At 41.6% G+C, this 22429-nt stretch overlaps 1 protein-coding gene across 4 annotated transcripts in view; it reads right to left on the bottom strand.

The window, feature by feature from the left end:
• supt20 (SPT20 homolog, SAGA complex component) overlaps positions 1-22429 on the bottom strand; it is a 62934-nt gene that overhangs the window by 872 nt on the left and 39633 nt on the right. For 2 of the 4 annotated variants that reach the window (XM_060909695.1, XM_060909698.1), the window contains 8 exons: positions 21444-21549; positions 19123-19269; positions 18322-18598; positions 17883-18016; positions 16038-16093; positions 12679-12795; positions 9693-9789; positions 9207-9295 (listed from right to left, as the gene is read on the bottom strand). In XM_060909695.1, coding sequence (XP_060765678.1) covers positions 9207-9295; positions 9693-9789; positions 12679-12795; positions 16038-16093; positions 17883-18016; positions 18322-18598; positions 19123-19269; positions 21444-21549 — 1023 coding nt within the window. The remainder of the gene's footprint in view (positions 1-9206; positions 9296-9692; positions 9790-12678; positions 12796-16037; positions 16094-17882; positions 18017-18321; positions 18599-19122; positions 19270-21443; positions 21550-22429) is intronic. The other 2 variants (XM_060909696.1, XM_060909697.1) reach the window with 2 other exon arrangements.

A 22429-nucleotide genomic window follows, 5' to 3' on the forward strand; every position in this document is an offset into this window, starting at 1 on the left:
GGTCTCCCCTCACAGACTGCACTCTAATAACTTTCAGAAAGGTTAGGATTTACATCACAGTTGGGTGGATGCAGAACATGAAAAAGGTCTCACACCCCAGAAATCATCTGTATTTTATTTCTATATTTATTATAAGCATTTATTATAACTGAAGTTTACAACAGTGAATGTTCACATCCATGTCAGCTGAATGATCAAAGTAGTAGAGTGGTCTTTACACAGCTACTGTGAGAGGAGACAGCAGTCAGCATTGCTGCATTTACAGAAACACAAATAGCCAAAATGACTAAATTAGCAGAAGCTGGATGAAGCAGAGGAAGAGCAGGGAGCAGAGGGTGCAGGCAGATAATGGGAACAGAATATGAGGAGGAACAGTTTAGCAGCACCAGTATACCATCAACTGCTAAAACTTACAAAACAGCACCAGACCTGCCAATCCTGAATGAGTAATCGATTTTGCAAACTTTTGCATTCTAAAACTAATAAATAAATAATTTTTTTTGATTAATTAATTACTTCCAATTATCCATTATCTATATCACTTATCCATCAGGGTCACAGGGGAAGTTGGAGCCAATCCCAGCTGACTTCGGGCGAATGGCAGGGTACACCATAGGCAGGTCGCCAATCTATCGCAGGTCTAACACAGACGAACAACCATTCACACTCACATTCACAACTGTGGGCACATTAAAGCAGCCAGTTGACCTAATCCTCATGTCTTTGGACTGTGGGAGGAAACCCACACAGGCATGAGGAGAACATGCAAATTCCACACCAAAAGGCCCCAGTCAACCATGAGGTTTGAACCCCAACCCTTCTTGCGGTGAGGTTTGAACCTCGAACCTTCTTGCTGTGAGTTGACAGTGCTAACCACTGCACCATCACACCACCCTGATTAATTAGTTTTTAATCAGAACATACTTTTTACTTCACAGATAATCAAACCATGTGTTATGATTCTATAATAACAGACTTTCAGTCACACATGGGGAAGGCATAACCGTTAACAGCTGGCATTGTGAGAGAGGGGGAAGGAGAGAGAGAGAAAAAAAAAGGGGGGGGGGGGGTGCTGGTGAGAGAATGACCATCACATCTGAACTAACCTGACTCTCGGATGTTTCACAACATTAGCCAACTATGTAAATTAACTATAAAATAAAATGCATGAAGAGTCATTCATTAATAAACATTGTAATTGTTGCAAATCACTGTATGGCAGCGAGAGTGTGGTCAAGCGTTGGCTGTGAACGGCAAGGAGTCAGGTTGAACCAGCAGGTACACCTGCTGACCAAGTTACACCTGTGTCTAATTACTGGCTCTCTATTAATGTGCCTCAGTGCAGCTTTCAGATGGCCAGTAACGAGACAGAGAGCCGTGTTACACAATGCGTGTGGTCTGTCTGTGTGTACAGCGTAGCAGTCACTGAAAAGTGAAAATAATAAAAGTGCGCCTTGAACTGGAGGGTCTGTCTCCAGTTCCTCACTGCCCAGACAAAGAGTTGTTACACTGGTGCTGAAACCTGGGATTTGAGGAACAAATGCCGCTACGGAGTCCAAACCAGTCAGGTAGCTCCTCCAGACCCTCACCATCGAGCTCCAACGCCAGCACTAAGAGCTGCTCACACTGTCCATTGAGCAAGAACAGTGCTTCCGGGGCCTTTGCAAGGCCCAGGCAAAGGACCGGCAGGTGTTGCAGAGCTTGGTCCATTTAGCAGGTACTCCAGCAGTCACTCCTGCGGCTAGTGTTCCTGTTCAGATGGTCAAGATGGGGCCGCAGGACGACCCAGAAGCCTTCCTCAAGCTGTTCGAGCATGTTGTTGAGGTGGGCTCGTGGCCAACCTCACAGTGGGCAGCTCGCCTATTGCCGCTCTTGTCGGGGGAAGCCCAGCTCAGCAGCTCCCGGCCAGCAGCATGCTGGAGTACCCAGAGCTGAATTGGGCTATACTGCAACAGGTTAGCTGCGGCCCCAAAGAACCTCACCAGCGGTTCCGTGCACTGGCCTACGGCGAAGATGGACACCCGTTTGCGTTCGCGCAGCAGGCTGAAACATTTGCTGATAGTGGCTGCTGGCAGACAAGTGCGACATGGAGGACGTCATCGACTGCGTGACACTGCAGCAGGTTGTTGCCCAACTGCTGAACAAGACCTCGACGTGGAGCCAGAAGAGTGGAGCTGGAAGAGATAGTCTGACTGGCAGAGGACCACCTGACAGCATTTCCAGGAATAGGCACTCCTGCAGTTTCTCTCTTCCTCCCTCTCTCTCTCCCCTCCTCCCCTACCCCAGCCCTGTGGAGACGGGGGCCAATCCCCCCGATACCCACTCCCTGCACTCATGTCTGTCTTCATGTCTCTTCACCCCTTTCTCCTCCCGTGTCTGTGCTGCTGCTAACCTCCCCTCTCTCTCCCCACAGGTGAACCCATCTGTGCCCACCAAAATCAGGAGAAAAAGTCCAGGCAGGTCTGCCGGCGCAACAGGAAAACTGGGATTTCCTGGGATCAGCATTTCTGCAAAGGGGAGGGGATTCTGATTCGCATTCCTGATGCGCCGCAGACTTCCCCCAATTGAGCAGGAACATACCAAGTCTCTGCGAGTATGCAAGGGGGTACACATCAGGCTTTGGTGGATTCTGGCTGTAATCAGACTTCCATACATCAAAGCCTGATTCAATGCAGGGCACTGGGAAATGCGTGACTGGTGAAGGAGAGATGTGTACACGGGAATGTTCCCAAATATCTGCTAATGCCCATCATTATTAATTTCCGGGGAGAAAAGCATAGTGTAGAGGCAGTGGCTAGCCTGAGCCTCACCCATCCACTTATCCTGGGAACAGATTGGACGGAGTTTAAAATGTGAATAAAACAGATAGTAGTGGATAGGTCCTGCAGTAGTACGTCATGGGGAATCCCGCCAAAATGTTAGCTGGGGAGGCAGTCCCAGGACCATCCACGTCAGCACTGTGTCATCTCTCTCAGGGGATTTCCCACTGGAGCAAATGCGTGACGAGTCTCTGAGGCATGCTTTTGACCAAGTGAAAGTGATCGATGGCCAGAAACTCCAACCTAATATTGCGCTTTCCTTTCCGTATTTTTCCATTATTAAGGATAGGCTATATCGAGTGACACAGGACACTCAGACTAAGGAAGAGGCGATAAAGATGTTGGTCCCGAAGGGCCCTAGGGAACTTTTATTCCATGCAGATCATAATCCCCATGGCAGGACATCTAGGTCAGGACAAAGCACTAAATCATCTCATGGCTCATTTCTATTAGCCAAGGATTCACGCTGCAGGTGGTGTGCAGCTTGTCACAAATGCCAACTGGTAAATCCAGCAGCCACACCAAAAGCACCATTGAGCCCATTACCGTTAAGTGAGATTCCCTTCACAAGAATTGGCATGGATCTCATTGGGCCATTAGATAGATCTGCACACAGGTACTGCTTTGTGTTAGTCATAGTGGATTATGCAACACAATACCCACAAGCAGCACCTCTTTGCAATAACTCTGCATGTAGTGTTGCAGAGGCTGCAGGCTGGATGGTTACCCGGCCTGAGTCAGGCAGTGGGGGTATGTGACAGCAAGGGTGTGGTCGAGTGTTGGCTGTGCACGGCGAAGAGTCAGGTTGAACCAGCAGGTAATATGATGAGTTACACCTGTGTCTTAATTACTGGCTGTTTATTAATGTGTGTCTCTGTGTGTCTTTCAGGTGGCCAGTAACTAGAGAGTGAGTTGTGTTCCCCAACATACGGTGTGTGAGTACAGGGTAGTAGTCACTGAAAAGTGAAAATAATACAACCCCAATTCCAAAAAAGTTGGGATGCTGTGTAACCTGTAAATAAAAACAGAATGGGATTGTTTTCAAATCATGGAAATGCTATACATCATTGAAAGTAGTACAAAAGCAACACATCAAATGTTGAAACTGGGAAATTTTATTGTTTTTTGAAAATTATATGCTCGTTCTGAATTTGATGTCCGCAACATGTTTCAAAAAAGTTGGGACAGGGGCATGTTTACCACTATGTTGCATCATATCTACTTTTAACAACACTGTAAACATTTGGGAACTGAGAAGACCAAATTGCTGTAGTTTTGAAAGAGAAATGTTGTCCGACTCTTGCCTGATATATAATAATTTTAGTTGCTCAACAGTTCGGGGTCTCCTCTGTCGTATTTTACACTTCATAATGCGCCAAATGTTTTAAATGGGTGACAGGTTGGGACTGCAGACAGGCCAGTTTAGCAGCCGGACTCTCTTACTACGGCGCTATGCAGTGGTAAACATGCCTCTGTCCCAACTTTTTTGAAACGTGTTGCTGACATCAAATTCAAAATCAGTATATGTTTATTAAAAAAAATTTGTTTCAACATTTGATATGTGGTCTTTGTACCATTTTTCATGAAATATAGTCTCCATGACCTAATGATCACATTTTGTTTTTATTTACAATTTACACAGCATCCCAACTTTTTTGGAATTGGGGTTTTAAAAGTGTACCTTGAATTTTAGCACCTGTTTCTAGTTCCACATTGCCCAGACATAAAGAGTTGTTACACTGTGTTATAAGCGGAATAACACTACTATATGAAAATAATGCACTTATTTCACCACACTAATGTTAAGCCAAGAATCAATCTAATCTGTGTTAATTATATTCACTGCAACCCCGCTATAACAAACTCTTTGGGGGATATCCAAATAGCTCATTATACCAAATGTCTGTAATACTGAAATGGACCCACTTGTCACACCAAACACACACACACTTACATAAAACAAGACCAACTCTGTTTAATTTATATTATCGCTTAATTCACTTACATATTTAAGACGTAAAGGAAAAAGTTACACTCGCTATCGTTTGCTTGCCACATCATCTTTGTTTTTAGCCCATCATGGTGATTCCAGTTACAGATGAAGTCTCCGAGCTCTTTCTTTAAAAGCTGAAGTCGAATTTTTCGGGATCCCATATTCTTTAGACAAATTTGTTGCTTTCTCACCAACACTTTAGATGTTCAGGATATGAAGTTTGTCTTCGACAGCGTCACATCCACACGCAGCAGCATGCCTCGAATTGCTATTCAGGTGCACGCGTGCAGCACCAATAGGACTAATTACCATGCGCCTCTTCCGGATTAGAGCGCAACCACAGTGCACTTACAAGGACACTCACAACACACAGACTTTGCAAAGGATACACATTGTACCTAGCGTCTCACATTATCAAGCCTTTTGTAGCACTGTGTTGATATTCTGGTTTCCGACTCTGTTTTGTATTTTGGATTTTTCCCTTTGTCTCCGCCTCGGTTGACCATTGCCATTTCTCATCTCATTATCTCTAGCCGCTTTATCCTGTTCTACAGAGTCGCAGGCAAGCTGGAGCCTATCCCAGCTGACTACGGGCGAAAGGCGGGGTACACCCTGGACAAGTCGCCAGGTCATCACAGGGCTGACACATAGACACAGACAACCATTCACACCTACGGTCAATTTAGAGTCACCAGTTAACCTAACCTGCATGTCTTTGGACTGTGGGGGAAACCGGAGCACCCGGAGGAAACCCACGCGGACACGGGTAGAACATGCAAACTCCGCACAGAAAGGCCCTCGCCGGCCACGGGGCTCAAACCCGGACCTTCTTGCTGTGAGGCGACAGCGCTAACCACTACACCATCGTGCTGCCCCATTGCCATTTCTCGATTCTGATTTTTGATCACTCATTTGGATCTGTTTGCCAGCGTGTTTTTAAATAAAACTCTTCCAGCAATTACATCCATCTATCACCTGCATTTTCTGACAGACGGAGAGTATCTTATGTTTACAAGTAGCCATGACAACAGTGCTTATGGAGTAGAGACTCGAGTAAAACTGCTTTTAGCTCATAAAATAAAGTCCTTTTAAGGGAGTTTTTTTTTTTAAATCAATGATTGCCATTCCCAATAATCATTAGCAATTGACACCTAAGCTAGACTAATTTAATGGTGTTAACATGTATTGTTAAATTATTGTTTGTCTCTGGTGGGAAGAGGAGAGCATGGCTCAGTGATTTTTTTTTTTGAAGACCGACTCAGTCATTAAAAGCAGGGGACATGGACTTAGTTTGTTATGTGCGAAAGTTCATAGTAAAAGACTTCATTATGGACCCTTTTCACGTGACGTCACGACAAACGCGGCCGCCATTTTGGACATGTACTACCAGTAGTTTACCACAGCCAACATTGAGGAACGGCAGCAAAGAAAGTGTTTATTTTCAGCAAGACTTCCATCATGCCACTATATTGTTGTGCACCTGGATGTAGTAACCATCAACAAACAAGGCAAGGGTTATCATTTTATCGGATCCCGGTAGATGCTGACCGACGGAGAAGATGGATAGCGGCATACCAGCGCTTGTGTAGTGACCACTTTGTTGGAGGTAAGACGAATAAAATTAGCCAGAAAGGGCATTACATTGCTGTTAACATTCCATTCTAGTTTATTGTAATTATGATCTGGCAGCTATTTACACCGGATCCAGTGTAAATAGCTGCCGGAACCAACGTCCGAGGTTCCGGAGCGCGCTAGCTCGCAGCCGGCCGGAGCGCGCTAGCTCGCGGCCGGCCGGAGCGCGCTCCGGCAAGCTCGGACGTTGGCTCCGGCAGCTATTTACACTGGATCCGGTGTAAATAGCTGCCAGATCATAATTACAGTAAACTAGTAAATACAGTTTTCTGCATCTCGCTCCTTTTTCTTTTATGTTTGTCGCCTTCCTCGCATTCAAACCGATTCGAGCCAAAGTCCACTACATATCCAAAATGGCGGTCGCATTTACAAAGGTCACGTGACTGAAAAGGGTCTATAGCAGGGTTGCAGTGTATTTGTTTGCTGTTAGCTAAATCAAAGATAGACTGGTAGATTTTATTTCAAAGGTAATGAACTTGACACTACCCAATTTAACTTGAGAGAAAAGTGAAGCTGCCCACTGCTGATTATTGATGCGTCATTCATGAACAATTCATTAATTTTGAACCAACCTTTTGTACGACTTGGGAGTAACGAGTCGTCTCAGTGAGGGATTTAATTTTTCCCCCTCAGCCATGCATACATGCCACTCAGACTCGTATTTGTTCACAAATGGGTCTTCGTGTTCGAATCTTCTGTTCTTTTGTCACATGACCGCCGCATATTCTTAGTGTAGGGATGACTGATGCATTCACTACTCATAACTATGGGTCCTCATGTTGGAGTCTCTTGTCCATTATTCATAAGGTTACAGCAGTAAAATGACAAATGCTATTATTACTGGAGAGAGAAGCTGGTCAACCACAACATTTCCATAGCTAGCTAGCTGTGTGTAATGTAGCTACTGAATGGATGGTTAATTTGCCTTTCTGTTGGAACGAGTTCATACACTACGGGTTTTCAATGACCAGGTCGGCTAAAGTGAACAGCTGTCATACAATGAATAGAATATTCTTTATTGAATGGTGTAGCACTCTTGTACGTGCAATTGAACTAATCAGTCATTTCAACTGCATAATTCAAGAGGCTATGGTCCAGAAGCTTGGTTAAGAGCTTAAGAAAAGTGAATGTGTATTAAACTTTACTAAATGAAGCAAACCATGTTGCTCTTAGTGTCTGAGAACCGCACCCTTTCCGTCATCATGCAGATTACTGCTAAAATGCCACACTAGTTTCAATTAATTATTTCAACGAATGACCTGAAACAAGATTTATTTATTTTACTGAAAGAGATTATAAGATCTGTCTCAATAAAAAGATTCGAATTTTCGATCACTAGTGCTGATGCAACCGTGAAACTTGAGTTCACTGCTAGGATGCGAGAGCGGAGGGGCATACAGTGAGTGTCAGATCACACTGGAGAGTTCAAAAACTACTCTGCAATGGTCAATTATTTCAGATTCAGGTCTTGGTTGGCTTATCTGTCATTTTATTAGAGAAAAATAAGTCTGCGTATTTTAGAATGATGACTCATACCAGCATAATCTGACATCAAAATGCGAAGCTCCTACACATAATGCGTAAATGTTGGCAGGTCTGCAGCACAAATCTATATTTAGGCAGCTGTGTGCAAGATCAGATTAACTGCCTTAACATTTATAACATGATAGTGTAATGCAATTTTACTTAGAATGGGCATCAGGAAGTTGCTATCTTTTTGGCTTTTAGCACCTGGCTTTGGGATAGCTCAATAATGAGCTGTCTCAAACCAATAACTGCTTTTTCATACTAATACATTAAATTAGCAACCAATGAAAACCTTTTATGAAAAAAAGGGCTTCACTATGTTTACATGCACCAAATATTCTAGTTTTCCCCCTCTGAAAGACAGTATTCCTACTAAGCTATTTACATGTCTAATGAAAATTAATATTCCACTAATATTCCCGTTTACATGCAGCTGTGGATACTCCAAATGTCTGGTGGTTTGTATACAACACACAGAGCTGACTGCAAACAGGGAAGAGGACATGTGTGACAAACTGCTGTAAAATCCCCAAGTGAGACGAGTATTCCGAATGCACTGTATACCTGTCCAAATGATGCTCCTAAAACCCAAATAATGCCAGCATATCCCACGTCTTAATTGGAAAATGCTAAGTACAAGGCCAAATTCGGAATATCCAAACGGAATACACGTTTACATGACCCATATCAATAATAGTGGAATATTAGTGTGCATGTAAATGTACTACTTGAATGTATCAGTATTAGAAAGCAGTTTTATATGAATGAATTAAAACATGCAAGGTCAAGAGTCAAGCAAAAACTCTAACTTGGGAAGAAAAATCCAGTGTCACAGTGTATATATTAAACAGTAAACCAAGGGGGCAACTATGGAGATGTTAGAGGCATCTTTGTGAATCACAGTAGCAGATGCTGCAAGCTGTCCAGCTTAAGACAGACATTCTAAATAGTGGATACATAGACATCTTGCATACAAGACTCATGCCCTTTTTTAGGTAAGACTCCAGATTGTTGAAGGTTAAAAAAAGTAATGAAAGAGCGTTTGTTAAAGGGGGTAAAAGTCTATTAAGTTTTGGTTCTGCCAGATGAAGCTGCAAGTTAACTATTGTTATTGAGGATTTATATCCTCCAAAAATGTCAAATAAACACCAGTAGGGCCAGGCTTGAAAGTCTCAACACTGACAGTCTGATATTAAGATGTCTATGAGTGGATAATGTCAAAGTTGCTGCATTACTTGGATCTGTGGCTGGTGCTGCTGCTGGAGCCTCGGGGACGGCAGGCTGGACCCAGAGCCCTCCAGACCACAACCCAGCTGGGACAGAACTACCATGCCAGGAAGAGGAGGAGGGGGAGGGGGAAGAGGACAGGAAAAAGTGGAGATAAAGGGTAGGAATGAAGGACAGAGAAGGAAGGAAATAACAGAAAACAAAAGGTAGAATGTAGCAGAGAAAGGGGGAACTGGCATCCTCCTCACATAAATTAAACATTGGACCGAAAAAAAAAATCAAGCTAAAAAATAACTGTATTCATTTGTTCTTGATGGATCAGTGGAATATGATACAAATTATTAGTAAACTATTAGTGCATCTACTGTTTGTTAGTGCCTGTTAGAAAGATCTATCAATGTAAATAAGTCAGTTACAGAGACCAATAAGGAAGGAGAAAAAACGAAACACTACATCTGGGTGTGAATGCATGCAATTTTTGTGTGTATACGCACCTGTCTGTGAAGGCATGAATCCCCCTACCCCGGCGAGGTTGATGACAGCAGTCTGTTGTGCTGCAAGGCCTTGCTCGGTGGTCAGTCCCTGTTCAGTCTGTTCAAAGATTTCACAGTACTGAACTGTCATCCATATTTGCCTTTATACACTCATTTAGTAGGACCCTATTTTTGTGATCATAATTCAAGTGGAACACACATGGCACAAGATCACCACATTGGCATATATGGATATAGCACAAATATTTCTATATTTTCATAGCCATTGGCACAGGTGGAAATTTTTCAAGCTGAAATTGTGATCCATTGTCTCATTCATCTTTTGATCTCAAATCCAAAGCTCTTAAGTGTACAGAAGAAAGAAAAGAAGTCGTTTTACTGTTCCAGTACCTTTGGAGGAGATTGTGCACTACAGGGCCAAAAGTCTGTGGACCCCTGAGCATCACACCCATGTGTGTTTTTTGAACATCCCAATCTAAGCCCCCCCTTCCTGTTAAAATAACTGCCACTCTTCTGGAAAGGCCTTCCACTAAACGGAAAAACCTTGTGACCTCAGCCACAAGCACATTAGTGAGGTCAGGCACTGTTGGGCGAGGAAGGGTTTGGGCACAGTCAGTGTTCCAGTTCATCCCGAAGGCGTTCAGTATGGCTGAGGTCAGGGTTTTGTGCAGGGCATTTGAGTTCTTTTACTCTAGCCTTGGCAAACCATGTGTTCATGGACCTCACGCTTTGTGCACAGGAGAACTGTCATGCTGGAACAGGTTTGGGTACTTTAGTTCCAGTGAAGGTAAATTGTAATTCTATGGTATACAAACCCATTTTCGACAATTGTGCACTTCCAACTGTGGCAACAGTTTGGGGAAGACCCATTTGTGGGTGTGATGGTCAGATGGCAGCATAATTTGGCCACACAGTGTAGCAATGAATTAGGCACACCAAGTTTATTGAGTTTCACTGAACAAATCTATTGATTCAGTTTCGTGTCTAACGATGTGTCAGGTGCTTGCATTACAATTAGTCACCACAACGGAGTTGTTTAAATTTGTTATGGAGAAAATTATCCAGTCAGTTGCATTCGGCTGAATTGGGGTGATGAATGGACATCCACAAGATGTAAGTCAGGAAGACATGTAACAGAATTATAAAAACTTTGGTTTAGATTGACATAATCTTGGATCAAACTGGATGGAAAAGATCATTGCTGATGCACTATCATTGCTGAGCTGCTTCACGCATATCAGTAGGACATAATTATAAATATCTTATGGCTATACAAATTAGAAATGCAAGAATTACATAAAATGGACATGTACTGGCAATGAAATATCGTTCAGTAAATGTCTATGCTTTTCCTTCCAGCTTATAAAACCCTTTTCCAAAACAGTTGGGACACAGTGTAAAACATAAGTTTAAAAACAAACAAACAAAACCCAGAATGCGATGATTTACAAAATCAAGGAAACCCTATGTGTCATTGAAAATAGTACAGAGACAACATATCAAATGTTGAAACTGAGAAATTTTGTTGCTTGAAAAATATATGCTTACTCTGAATTTGAGGCCAGTAACCCATTTCAAAAAAAAAATTGGGACAGGGGCATGTTTGCCACTGTGTTACATCACCTCTTCTTTTAACAACACTCTAAACATTTGGACACTGAAGAGACCAACTGCTGTAGTTTTGAAAGTGAAATGTTGCCCCGTTCTTACCTGATATACAATTTCAGTTGCTCAACAGCTCAGGGTCTACTTTGTCTTATTTTGCGCTTCATAATGCACCAAATGTTTTCAATGGAAGGCAGGTCTAGACTGCAGGCAGGTCAGTTTAGCACCCAGACTCTTTTACTAAGGTGCCATGCAGTTGTAATACATGCAGAATGTGGTTTAGCGCTGAAATAAGCAAGGCCTTCCCTGAAAAAGACAATCTGGATGGCAGCATATGTTGCTTAAACATCTTTATATATTGTTCAGCATTAATGGTGCTTTCCCAGATGTGTAAGCTACCCATGCCATGTGCATTCATGCCCATCTCCCCAATACCATCACAGGTGCTTGCACTGATGACATGCTGGATGGTTCCTCTCCTCTTCAGCCCAGACGATGTGTCCACAATTTCCAAAAATAATTACAAAATTTAAAATTTGTTAGACCACAGGACAGTTTTCCACTTTGCCTCAGTCCATCATAAATGAGCTCAGGCCCAGATAAAGCAGCAGTGTTTCTTGATATTGTTTATATATGGTTTTAAATTGCGTTTGTGGATGCAGTGACGAACTGTGTATACAGACAATGATTTTTGGAAGTGTTCCTGAGCCCATGCAGCGATTTCCATGACAGAATCATGTTTGTTTTCAATGTAGTATCACCTGAGGGTCCGAAGATCACGGAGCATCCAGTATTGGTTTTCAGCCTTTTCCCTTGCGTACAGAGATTTCTCCGGATTCTCTGAAACTTTTAATGATATGTACAGCATATGTGATGATCCCCAAATTCTTTGCAATTTTACATTGAGGAACATCATTCTTAAATTGTTGCACTATTTTCCTATGCAGTCTTTTACAGAGTGGTGAACCCCTCAACATCTTTATGTCTGAAAGGCTCAGCCTCTCTGAGATGCTCTTTCTATACACAATCATGTTACCGATATCACACAACCAATTAACCTAATTAGTTGTGAGATGTTCCACCAGGTTTTTTTTTTTAAGCATTAACGTTTCCAGTCTTTTGTTGCCCCGTCCCAACTTCTTTGAAATTTGTTGCTGGCAATAAGTCAAAAATGAGCATCTATTTTTCAAAAAACAAAATTTCTCAGTTTCAACATCTGGTATGTTGTCTTTGTACCATTTTCAATTAAATATACAGTTTCCATGATTTGCAAATCATCACATTGCGTTTTAATTTATATTTTACACAGTGTCCCAACTTTTTTGAAACGAGGTTGTTGCTCCTGTGTGCGTGTATTAGGTTAGACTCGTGTCCAACTCACCGAATCATTCTGCTGCTGGGGACTGGAAGTAGCAGACTGACTGCTCTGCTGTTGGGGAGAGAACTGAGAGATCTGCTGTTGCTGTAAAGGGTTAAAAATCAATGGTGTAGCAGGGATCTGAGCCAGAGAGAAGAGATGGAGGAAGAATATCAGATGAATCCATAGACATTTTTCATGGTAATATTATTTTATTTCTGTTACACAATACCAGTCAAAAGTTTGTACACCCTGCTCATTCATAGTTTTTTCTATATTTTCATTATTTTCTACACTGTAGAACAACAGTGAAGACATCGAAACAGTGAAATAACATATGGAACATATATGGAATTATGGGCTTAACAGAAAACGTTTCACATTTTAGATTCTTCAAAGTAGCCACCGTTTACCTTCAGGACACTTTGCACACTACTGGCATTATCTTAACCAGCTTCATGAGGTAGTCACCTGGAATGCTTTTCAATTAACAGCTATGCCTCGTCAAAAGATAATTAGTGGAATTTCTTGACGACTTAAAGGAGATACGCAGAACCATAGCCTCACTTTTTGTTTATAAATGCCTTGAGACCTCAAGAATGGCATAGGAATAGTTTTAAGCGTTAAGAATAAATCTAATATAGTAATTTTTACGATTAAAATTATTCATATAGGTAGCGGTCTGAGTGAATGACCTTGACATCACAGCAGGAAGTCTATCGGTCTCATCGCCATTTCTGCTATACTAAAACAGAGCTAACTGCAACTTCGATCTTCCATTTTCAGCTAATTTATCACCATGCCACGTAGATGTGTTGCTGGTGGGTGCAGCAACATGACAGAAGGTGGATTTATGTTGCCTTCATGGCCCAAGAATGATCAAACTGCAAAGATTTGGACGCGTTTTGTGAGAACTTCACGGGCACATTTTACTGATGACTCATACGAAACCTCTGATCTATTGAGGAGCGTTGGCTATAAGCCCGTATTGAAAGAGGGTGCAGTACCAACAATTAAAGGAAAAGAAAACTACAAGAAAAGGAAAGCAAGTTCAGTTGCACCAGTTCTCCTGGAATGTGAACTGGGCAGTAATGGCAGAGTACTCAGTATGGAGAAAATGGAGAATGAGTGGACCAGTCGGCAGATTTCTCCGCTGGATATGTTTTCCCCCCCCTCTCCGCTCGATATGCTTGCCTCAGCAGCAATATCTCGCCCTTACATAGAAGAAGCAAATGAACAAAGAACTGAAAGTCAGATTGTTTCAAAACAAAATCAGCCACAAGCTCGGCCTTCAAGAAGTGAAAACACGGATGGGTAAGATGCGACTCTCATTTGGTTACATAACACTACTCGTTGTTTACCTGCATTTAGATTAATACATGTAACTTGTATTGTGTATTTAAAAGCATATACACAGAGCCATGGCCTCACTTTCGTTTATAAATGCCTTGAGACCTCAAGAATGGCACAGGAATAGTTTTAAGCATTAACAATAAATCTAATATCGTAATTTTTACGATTAAAGTGACTTATATAGGTAGCGGTCTGAGTGAATGACCTTGACGTCCGTAACGTCACAACAGGAAGTCTATCGGTCTCATCGCCATTTCCGCTATACTAAAACACAGAACTGACTGCAACTCCGATCCTCCATTTTGAGCTAATTTATCACCATGCCATGTAGATGTGTTGCTGGTGGGTGCAGCAACACGACAGAAGGTGGATTTATATTGCATTCATGGTCCAAGGATGTTCAAACTGCAAAGATTTGGACGCATTTTGCGAGAAGTTCACGGACACATTGGGCACCTATGAAGTGGTCTCTCCTCTGCACATTTTACTGAAGACTCGTACAAGACCTCTGATCTGTTGAGGAGCGTTGGCTATAAGCCCGTATTGAAAGAGGGTGCAGTATCAACAATTAAAAAAAATTAAAAAAAAACGAAAAGGAAAGTATTTATTTTTTAAAAGTGAGTTCAGTTGCACCAGTTCTCCTGGAGCCTGAGCCAAGGGTTGTTGCTAAAACCCGGGACAGGACATATTGCTTGGACAGTGACCTCCCCGCAGTTGTTGCTAAAACCGGTGACATCCTGCTCCGCCCCGGGTTTTAGTAATTGCCTGAGCCGAGCAGTAATGGCAGAATACACAGTATGGAGAGAAAGAGTGGAGCAGCCGTCTGATTTCTAAACTGGATATTGCTGTCATCTCGCCCTTACATGGAAGAAGTGAATGAACGGAGAACTGAACGAACAACTGAAAGTCAGATTGTTTCAAAAGAATCAGCCACAAGATCGGCCTTCAAGAAGCGAGAACACAGACGGGTAAGTTCCAACTCTCATTTGGATAAAAAAAAAAAGCAAAGCAACACATTGTTTACCTGCATTTAGATTAATACATGTAACTTGTATTGTGTATTTAAGGTACCGGTATAAGATTATTTAATTTGCTTCAGAATGTGATTGTCTCAGTTCATCTGATTATTTAATTAGCCTTTTACAGTTTATCAGTGAAAATGCATGCATGTACATGTATGTTGCATAAGTTATAACACCTATCCTGTTTTAATGAGAGTCACATGAGACTGTCAGTTCAATTCCATCCAATTCTCTAGACGGCTTTGTTCTCTGGCTTTATTTCGTAAGGTGGGGGCCTCCGTGGCCGACGTGTTACTATCAGATTCACTTTTTGATGGTTCGAACTGATACAGTTCTACGTGTATAGCAGTAGCATGTACACACACTCAAATTTCAGGACTATCACAGTCAGGTGTATTACTATCTGAGGAATCCGAAGAATCTCCAGTAAATCCGAATGAAGAGGCCATTGCAACCACTCTCGCCTGCCGAGTCTGGCTTTGGTCTATAGCTGTCAAAGGCCTCGGCCTTAAAACCAGTTATCGCTGTGACGTCACGCACGCAGGGCTGGCTGACTCAGCGGGGAAGTTCAAATGCCAACTTTGCGGTGAATTTTAACTCTCAAAAATATATATTTTTTAAATTCCCATTTATGCAGCATACAAGAGTCAGGGATGTAGATACCATCCACCCAGAAATGTATTTAAAAATAAAGGTTCTGTGTATCTCCTTTAATGCGTTTGAGATCAAACAGTAAATAGTAGATAATAAAAATACAGTAAATAGCCCTATTCTACAACTGTAGTAGTCCATATTATGTCAAGAACTGGCAAGAACTGTTCAAGTGAGTAAAGAGAAACGACAATCCATCATTACATAGTGTGAAGTGTCTTTTAATTAATAAAAATAAAGAAAACACATTTAATTAGGTTGTGTCCAAACTTTTGTCCGGTACTGTAGTTGCCTTCATCATGTTTTCCAGGAAGAATAGAAATTAAAATCGGCATATTTTGACCCCAGCAGCCTCACCTGAAGAAGGTTGAGCGGCCTCAAGCTTTGCGTGTTGTTCAGACCAAAAGGTGCACCTGCAGGACAAGAGCACAGAAAACAAATTTTAAAAAATAAAATTAAATTAATTTATTAATTAACATAAACAAGAAGGACAGTCATTTATATCCTTCGCCCTATATACCAAGATATTATTTGTCAGAGTTTTCAAGTTCTGCTGCAGGAAACCAACCCTACCTCTTTCCACTGACCTCAGCAGTCCATGGCGTAAGCCCACTGGACCTTTGGTCCAGATGAGCTAAAAATAAAAATCTCTCACATTTCTTAGTCTCAAAAGGCACATACATTACTTAAATCAACACATATACCAACTTCCAAGACCATACCACTCGCAGTTTTCAAGTTCTGCTCCCAAAACAAAACCTACCCCCTAAGACTAACCTGAGAGACTAAGTCTGAAATTGTTTACATGGAAACATGAAAAATTTAAATTTCTCAAATTTCTTAGTATGAAAAGACACATCTACATCACCTTGTTAGCATGTATACCTAGTTTCAAATCCATATCATGAATAGTTTTGGATATACGCTCTGGAAACAAACATTGCTCTTAGAAACTAAGTCAAAATCTATTTATGTAAAAATTTGATTTTTTTTTTTTTTTACAAAAATCCAAAATAGCAAAAGGCACCAGTTCACATGTTGCTTGATATGTATAAAAAGTTTCATGAAGGTATCTTCAGTAGTTTTAAAAGATATGGCCCAGAAACGAACACGTGACCAGACGGACAGCCGGCCGGACAAACGGAACCCGTTTCTAAAAGGCACATCTACATCACCTTGTTAACATGTATACCAAGTTTCAAATCCATATCATGAATAATTTTAGATATATGCTCCGGAAACAAACGTTGCTCTTATGGCCCTTTTCCACTACCCTTTTTCAGCTCGCTTCAGCCCGACACGGCTTGCGTTTCGACTACCTCAGAGCAGCATGACTCAGCTCGCTTCAGCCCTGCTTAGCACCCAAAACTCGCACGGTTTTGGAGTGGGGCTGAAGCGAGCCAAACCAAGCCGAGTGGGGCTAGGGGCATGAGGAGACACTCCCTTGTGCACTGATTGGTGAGGAGGAGTGTCCTCACATGCCCACACACGCCCCGCGAGCACGCTGGGATCTGTAAACACCGTAAACCCGGAAGAATAATAATTACGAATTACGAGAATTTCTGAAGCCTTATGCGCCTCGCCTCATCTATACGCTCTTGCCAGTATCTGTTGGCGTTGTCGGTGACAACAAGCCACAGCACCAAGACCAGCAACACTAACGACTCCATGTCCTCCATGTTTATTGTTTACTATCCGGGTCGTGAGACTACCGCTTAAAAGATCACTGATGTCACTGTTTGCGCCGCCTAACGACATCACGTGACGTCCACCCACTTTCGCTAACTCCACCCAATGTGTCCACCCACTTCCAGCCAGCACGGTTCAGCGCGGTTGTAGTCGAAATGCAACTCCAACAGCCCCACTCAGCCCAACTCAGCCGCGTTGGTAGTGGAAAAGCGGCATTAGAAACTAAGTCAAAATCTATTTTCTACGTAAAAATTTGAAAAAAAAAAAATCCAAAATAGCAAAAGGCACCAGTTCACATATTGCTTGATATGTATACAAAGTTTCATGAAGGTATCTTCAGTCATTTTAAAAGGTATGGCCCGGAAATGAAAACGTGATCGGACGGACGGACACCAAACTTCGTTTGGGCAGGGGATAACAACAAAAACTGTGTGCACATAGATTGTGTACTAATCAAACCACAAATAAAGCAGATATTGTAGCATAAATGTAAAAGAGTGAGGACGTGAATACCTGCAGAAGGTGCAGGCTGCATGGTAGGAAGTGCACTGGGCATCAGACCTCCTGAAGGCAAAATTCCACTCAAGTTTATTCCAGGACTACAACTCAGCATGGGATTCGAGCCAGCCATTAGAGTCTGAGGACTGCTGTGTCATACATACAAACACACAAATTTAAAAAAAAAATCTAACATATAATGTATATTTTAAGGTAATGTAATGCATTGAACGATTTATTAAATGTAGCACATATTATGCGCCACAGTAAATAAGGTGTTGCCTTCAAAGTAGCTCCTGTTGTAAATAAATCAACAATGAAAAAATTAAATGACTAGGTGAAGAAATATAAGAAAAGAACAAAATGTATATTCCATTCTCACTTTTAACAGAGAAAGGAAAAAAAAGACAGATGGAGAGAGTGAGTATGTGACAAAGTGGTCAGAAGGTCATACCAGCCAACCACGTTGATGAAGTTGAGGCCAGTAGGGTTAGTCATGACCTGCGAGGAAGTAGTGCCAGTGCTGATGGAGGTGGGTAGAGGGATGGTCATGACAGGCAGCGCCATTTGTTGCTGGGAAAAGGGGGTGAGCAGTGTCTGCTGCTGGGGCATAGCTGGGTCCTGGGGGGTGGGTGTCACTGAGGGCGTGGCACCCTGAATGTCTACTGGGTGAGGTGTTGTGCATGGGGTGTTGGTTGGCGTGGGTGTAGATGGCTTGGGTGTTCCAGATCCTGAGAACAAATAAGGAACCATCAAATTAAAAGCATATATGCACAGTCCTCTCCAAAAGTATTGGAATGGTAAGGCTAATTCTTTTGTTCACACAAGGGCAACAATAAACATCTCAATCACACGTTCCAAAATTGTTTGATTACTTGAAAAATGGGTGGGTTCAAATAAAAGATATGTTCCCAAGTTGTTTAACATACAGGACTATGCAAAAGCCTGAGGCACTCTGTTTTTTTTCATGCAAACCTTGCTACAGATTCCTATTTTATGATTTCTACATTATCCACATTATTTCTAGATCATACTGTCAATTCAACCTCCTTCAGTATAGACAGATGAAAACCTAACAAAAATAAAAGTTATTTTTGCGTGCAGTTACCACTAAAATCAAGAAAAAAAAAATCTTGAATCTACTAGTTAGATTACACTCTACTAGCTGCGATACTCTAAGGCCTTTAGTTTTTCAGGTCAGTTATAAACTGTGGTAAGAGTGAGAGACAGCGGAGTATGTGGAATGTAGACTCACTTTGCATGGGAGAGAGGGCAGCGGGAGACAGCAGGCCCATCTGGCCCAGCTCGATGGAGTGCTTCCGAGACAGAGATTGACTCTTATTGGGGGGAGGGGTTGGACACTTCAGATGGCCACTGGGTGCTTGTGTACTGTAAGGATTACCTAAAGAAATGTGTGGACAGGGAAATCCCACAAATATAGAGTGAAATCACATGCATCAGAACCTGAAGCTGAATTAAATGACGTGCATGCAATGCCATGTTTTCCCTCACAGACAGAGCCAGGGTATTATTGAGAAATTGAGAGAAGGGTGTCAGCAGGGGCGCTCCTCCGGGAAAATTTGAAATGTTGAAGCAAATTTGGGGCCCTCTGGTACAATCTTAGCATGAAAAAGCAGCTGGGAGAAGCTCTTAAAATAATGTTTTAAGTAGTGAATTTCTGAAAAAGGAATCAGTCGACTTAAATCATTTCAAGAAAATTCTTTATTTTATAGCACATGTGCCTAAAGGTAAATAAGCATTAGAGATTTCACACACGCCTCAGATGAGGTTGCATAAAAAGTTCTGCAGCTTCCTCAAATGGGAAGTCCTCAAAACCTATCTTGACGTAGTTTAGATGAACAAGGCGGTCCAATGTACTGATGCTAACCTGCTAACCAGGCTGGAAAGAGATGCAGAACACAGTTCAAACAGCCCTACAAAATAATCATCACAGTCATGCTACCACATGCACAATCATGATTGCAAAATTATAAATTAAAATTGCTCGCTTTTGTTTCATCATAATTTTTTCCAGTAGAGGCTTTGCACCATCACCTGATCCCATAGCAATGGTAACCACGCCGCCATGACAGGGGCATGCTTGTAGTGCTTCATTCAGATGAGTTAGTTGTAATTGATCAGTATGGGTAGGTTTTGCTGCGGTTTTGGATGTGCAAATAGTTTTGAACAAAACAAAGACATCAGATTTTTTTATTTACCAAAAGGAACTCATCATTGGGGGGAAAAACTAGAGAGATTTCTAAACACAAAAAGGAAAAAAACATTCAGCGGGACTCTGTGTCGAACCGAGAGGTCAAAAATCCGATAGTATGCTCACTTCATTTCAACGAAGGTAAGAATTAAAAAAATAATTTCAGAACTGGAACAAGGTGCTCATTCTTATCCAGTGACATGAACATGAGTGGCACAGCCTAAACTTCACCGAGACTTAAAGTGCATTTACATTCAGGGATCCTTCGGAGCGCATTGTGTGCGTGCCTGGGAGCCAGTCATTATGGGAAACACCTGATACTGATTTGAGAGCAATCGGCACATGCACGTAAGGACACAGAGGCTTTGTGAAGTATCATCATCATCATCACGTTTGTTTCTCGCCATGTTTAGGACTCTGCTTTCAGTTTTGTTTTTGTAAATATCACGCCTGCTAATAAACACTCTTCCTGCACTTACAGCTGCCTAGTGCCATATACCTGACGGTATATTTCACAAAGTCTCTGTGAAAAGTGTCCTTACAGCATGTGCTGATTGCGCTCAAATCAGCATCAAGTGTTTCCCATAACGACTGGGTTCCAAGCGTGCGCACAACGCACTCCGCAGGATCCCCGAATGGGAATTTTGAAGCCCATTGTTGCAGAAAATTACCCATTGACTTCTAGTATTGTCTGTCAGGTCTCCAGATAACACCTACGGCAGAGCTGGTACCCCCTTACCAGCCCCCCATGGCTAATAAAACAAATAAATGAATGTTATGTTACATGTTACCAACAAAAACACAATGCCCACATTTTTCAAAGTTGATGAAGAGCATCCACCCCCCCACACACACACTTTATATATTATTTATTTATTTATTTTGGTGGACACCATATTTCATGATGACAGGAATGTTTAAACCTCAGAGATATGTGTTCAGATTTAGCTGGCACGATTAGATCCAGAGCTTTTTGCTTGTATGCTTTTCTTCAATTTCCACAGTATTTTTTTTTTAACACAATTGAAATGTTTTGTATGACCACCTAAATATATGGTACTGAATTTTCCCCAACTTAAAATTTTCTCAACCTGAATTGTTAAGGTCGGAATTTGAAACTGGTGAATTCAGAGCCAACATATTGAAATATCCAAGACTTGTAAAGAAAAACTTCAGCCTGCATGTTGTTTTCTTAAAAATAAACATGAAATTCAGGTCGAGTTCCTGTCAAATCTGATTCTCAATATATTAATAGTCTACACAAAAAAAGAACACACTGGACTCTTGTATTTGTTCAACACAGTTATCTCCAAACACAGGGTAAGATCTATCTAACTGCATGTCCTCTATAAATAGCTGCTTACCTGAGGAGCTGGTTGAGGAACCAGAGGGCAGTTTGATCGGGGGAGGTTTGTGCTTAACTCCCTTTCCCAACACTGAGGACTGGACCAACGCTGAGAAACCATCCACCTTAAAGAACACAACCAAACCCATCACATGAAAACCATCTGTACTTGCACATCCAACCATAATGTTTCCTCTGTGATGGAGTAAATATATTAAGTGCATCTTATTGTGATTCGCATTTGGTTTGTGATTCACAACTAAGCAGCTAAATAGTATGGCTGTCACTTATTATTTTGATCATCAATTAGTTGATTGTTTCCTTCGATTAACAATTGAGTAGTTGACATCATATGGCATCTTAAAACCTACTTGTACAGACTATTATTAACATTTATCCCCCCCCACCCACCCCGAGGTAAATGCTACATATAAGTGCTCTATAAATACATTTCATTTTAAAAGAAATTTCCAACAGGTTACTGTATTTTCATGAAATAAAAAATATACAGTGCTCAGCGTAAATGAGTACACCCCCTTTGAAAAGTAACATTTTAAACAATATCTCAATGAACACAAACAATTTCCAAAATGTTGACAAGACAAAGTTTAATATAACATCTGTTTAACTTATAACGGGAAAGTACCGTAAGGTATAACTTAGATTACACATTTTTTTCAGTTTTACTCAAATTAGGATGATGCAAAAATGAGTACACTCCACAACAAAAACTACTACATCTAGTACTTTGTATGGCCTCCATGATTTTTAATGACAGCACCAAGTCTTCTAGGCATGGAATGAACAAGTTGGCAACATTTTGCAACATCAATCTTTTTCCATTCTTCAACAATGACCTCTTTTAGTGACTGGATGGAGAGTGATGCTCAACTTGTTTCTTCAGAATTCCCCAAAGAAAATAATTTCTTTACACCACAAAGGTGAAGGCTACAAGAAGATCAGCAAAGCTTTACTTATCAGTCAGAATACTGTAGCAAAAGTGGT

The sequence above is a fragment of the Neoarius graeffei genome, chromosome 25 (assembly GCF_027579695.1).
Source record: "Neoarius graeffei isolate fNeoGra1 chromosome 25, fNeoGra1.pri, whole genome shotgun sequence".
In the NCBI taxonomy this organism is placed as follows: Eukaryota; Metazoa; Chordata; class Actinopteri; order Siluriformes; family Ariidae; genus Neoarius; species Neoarius graeffei.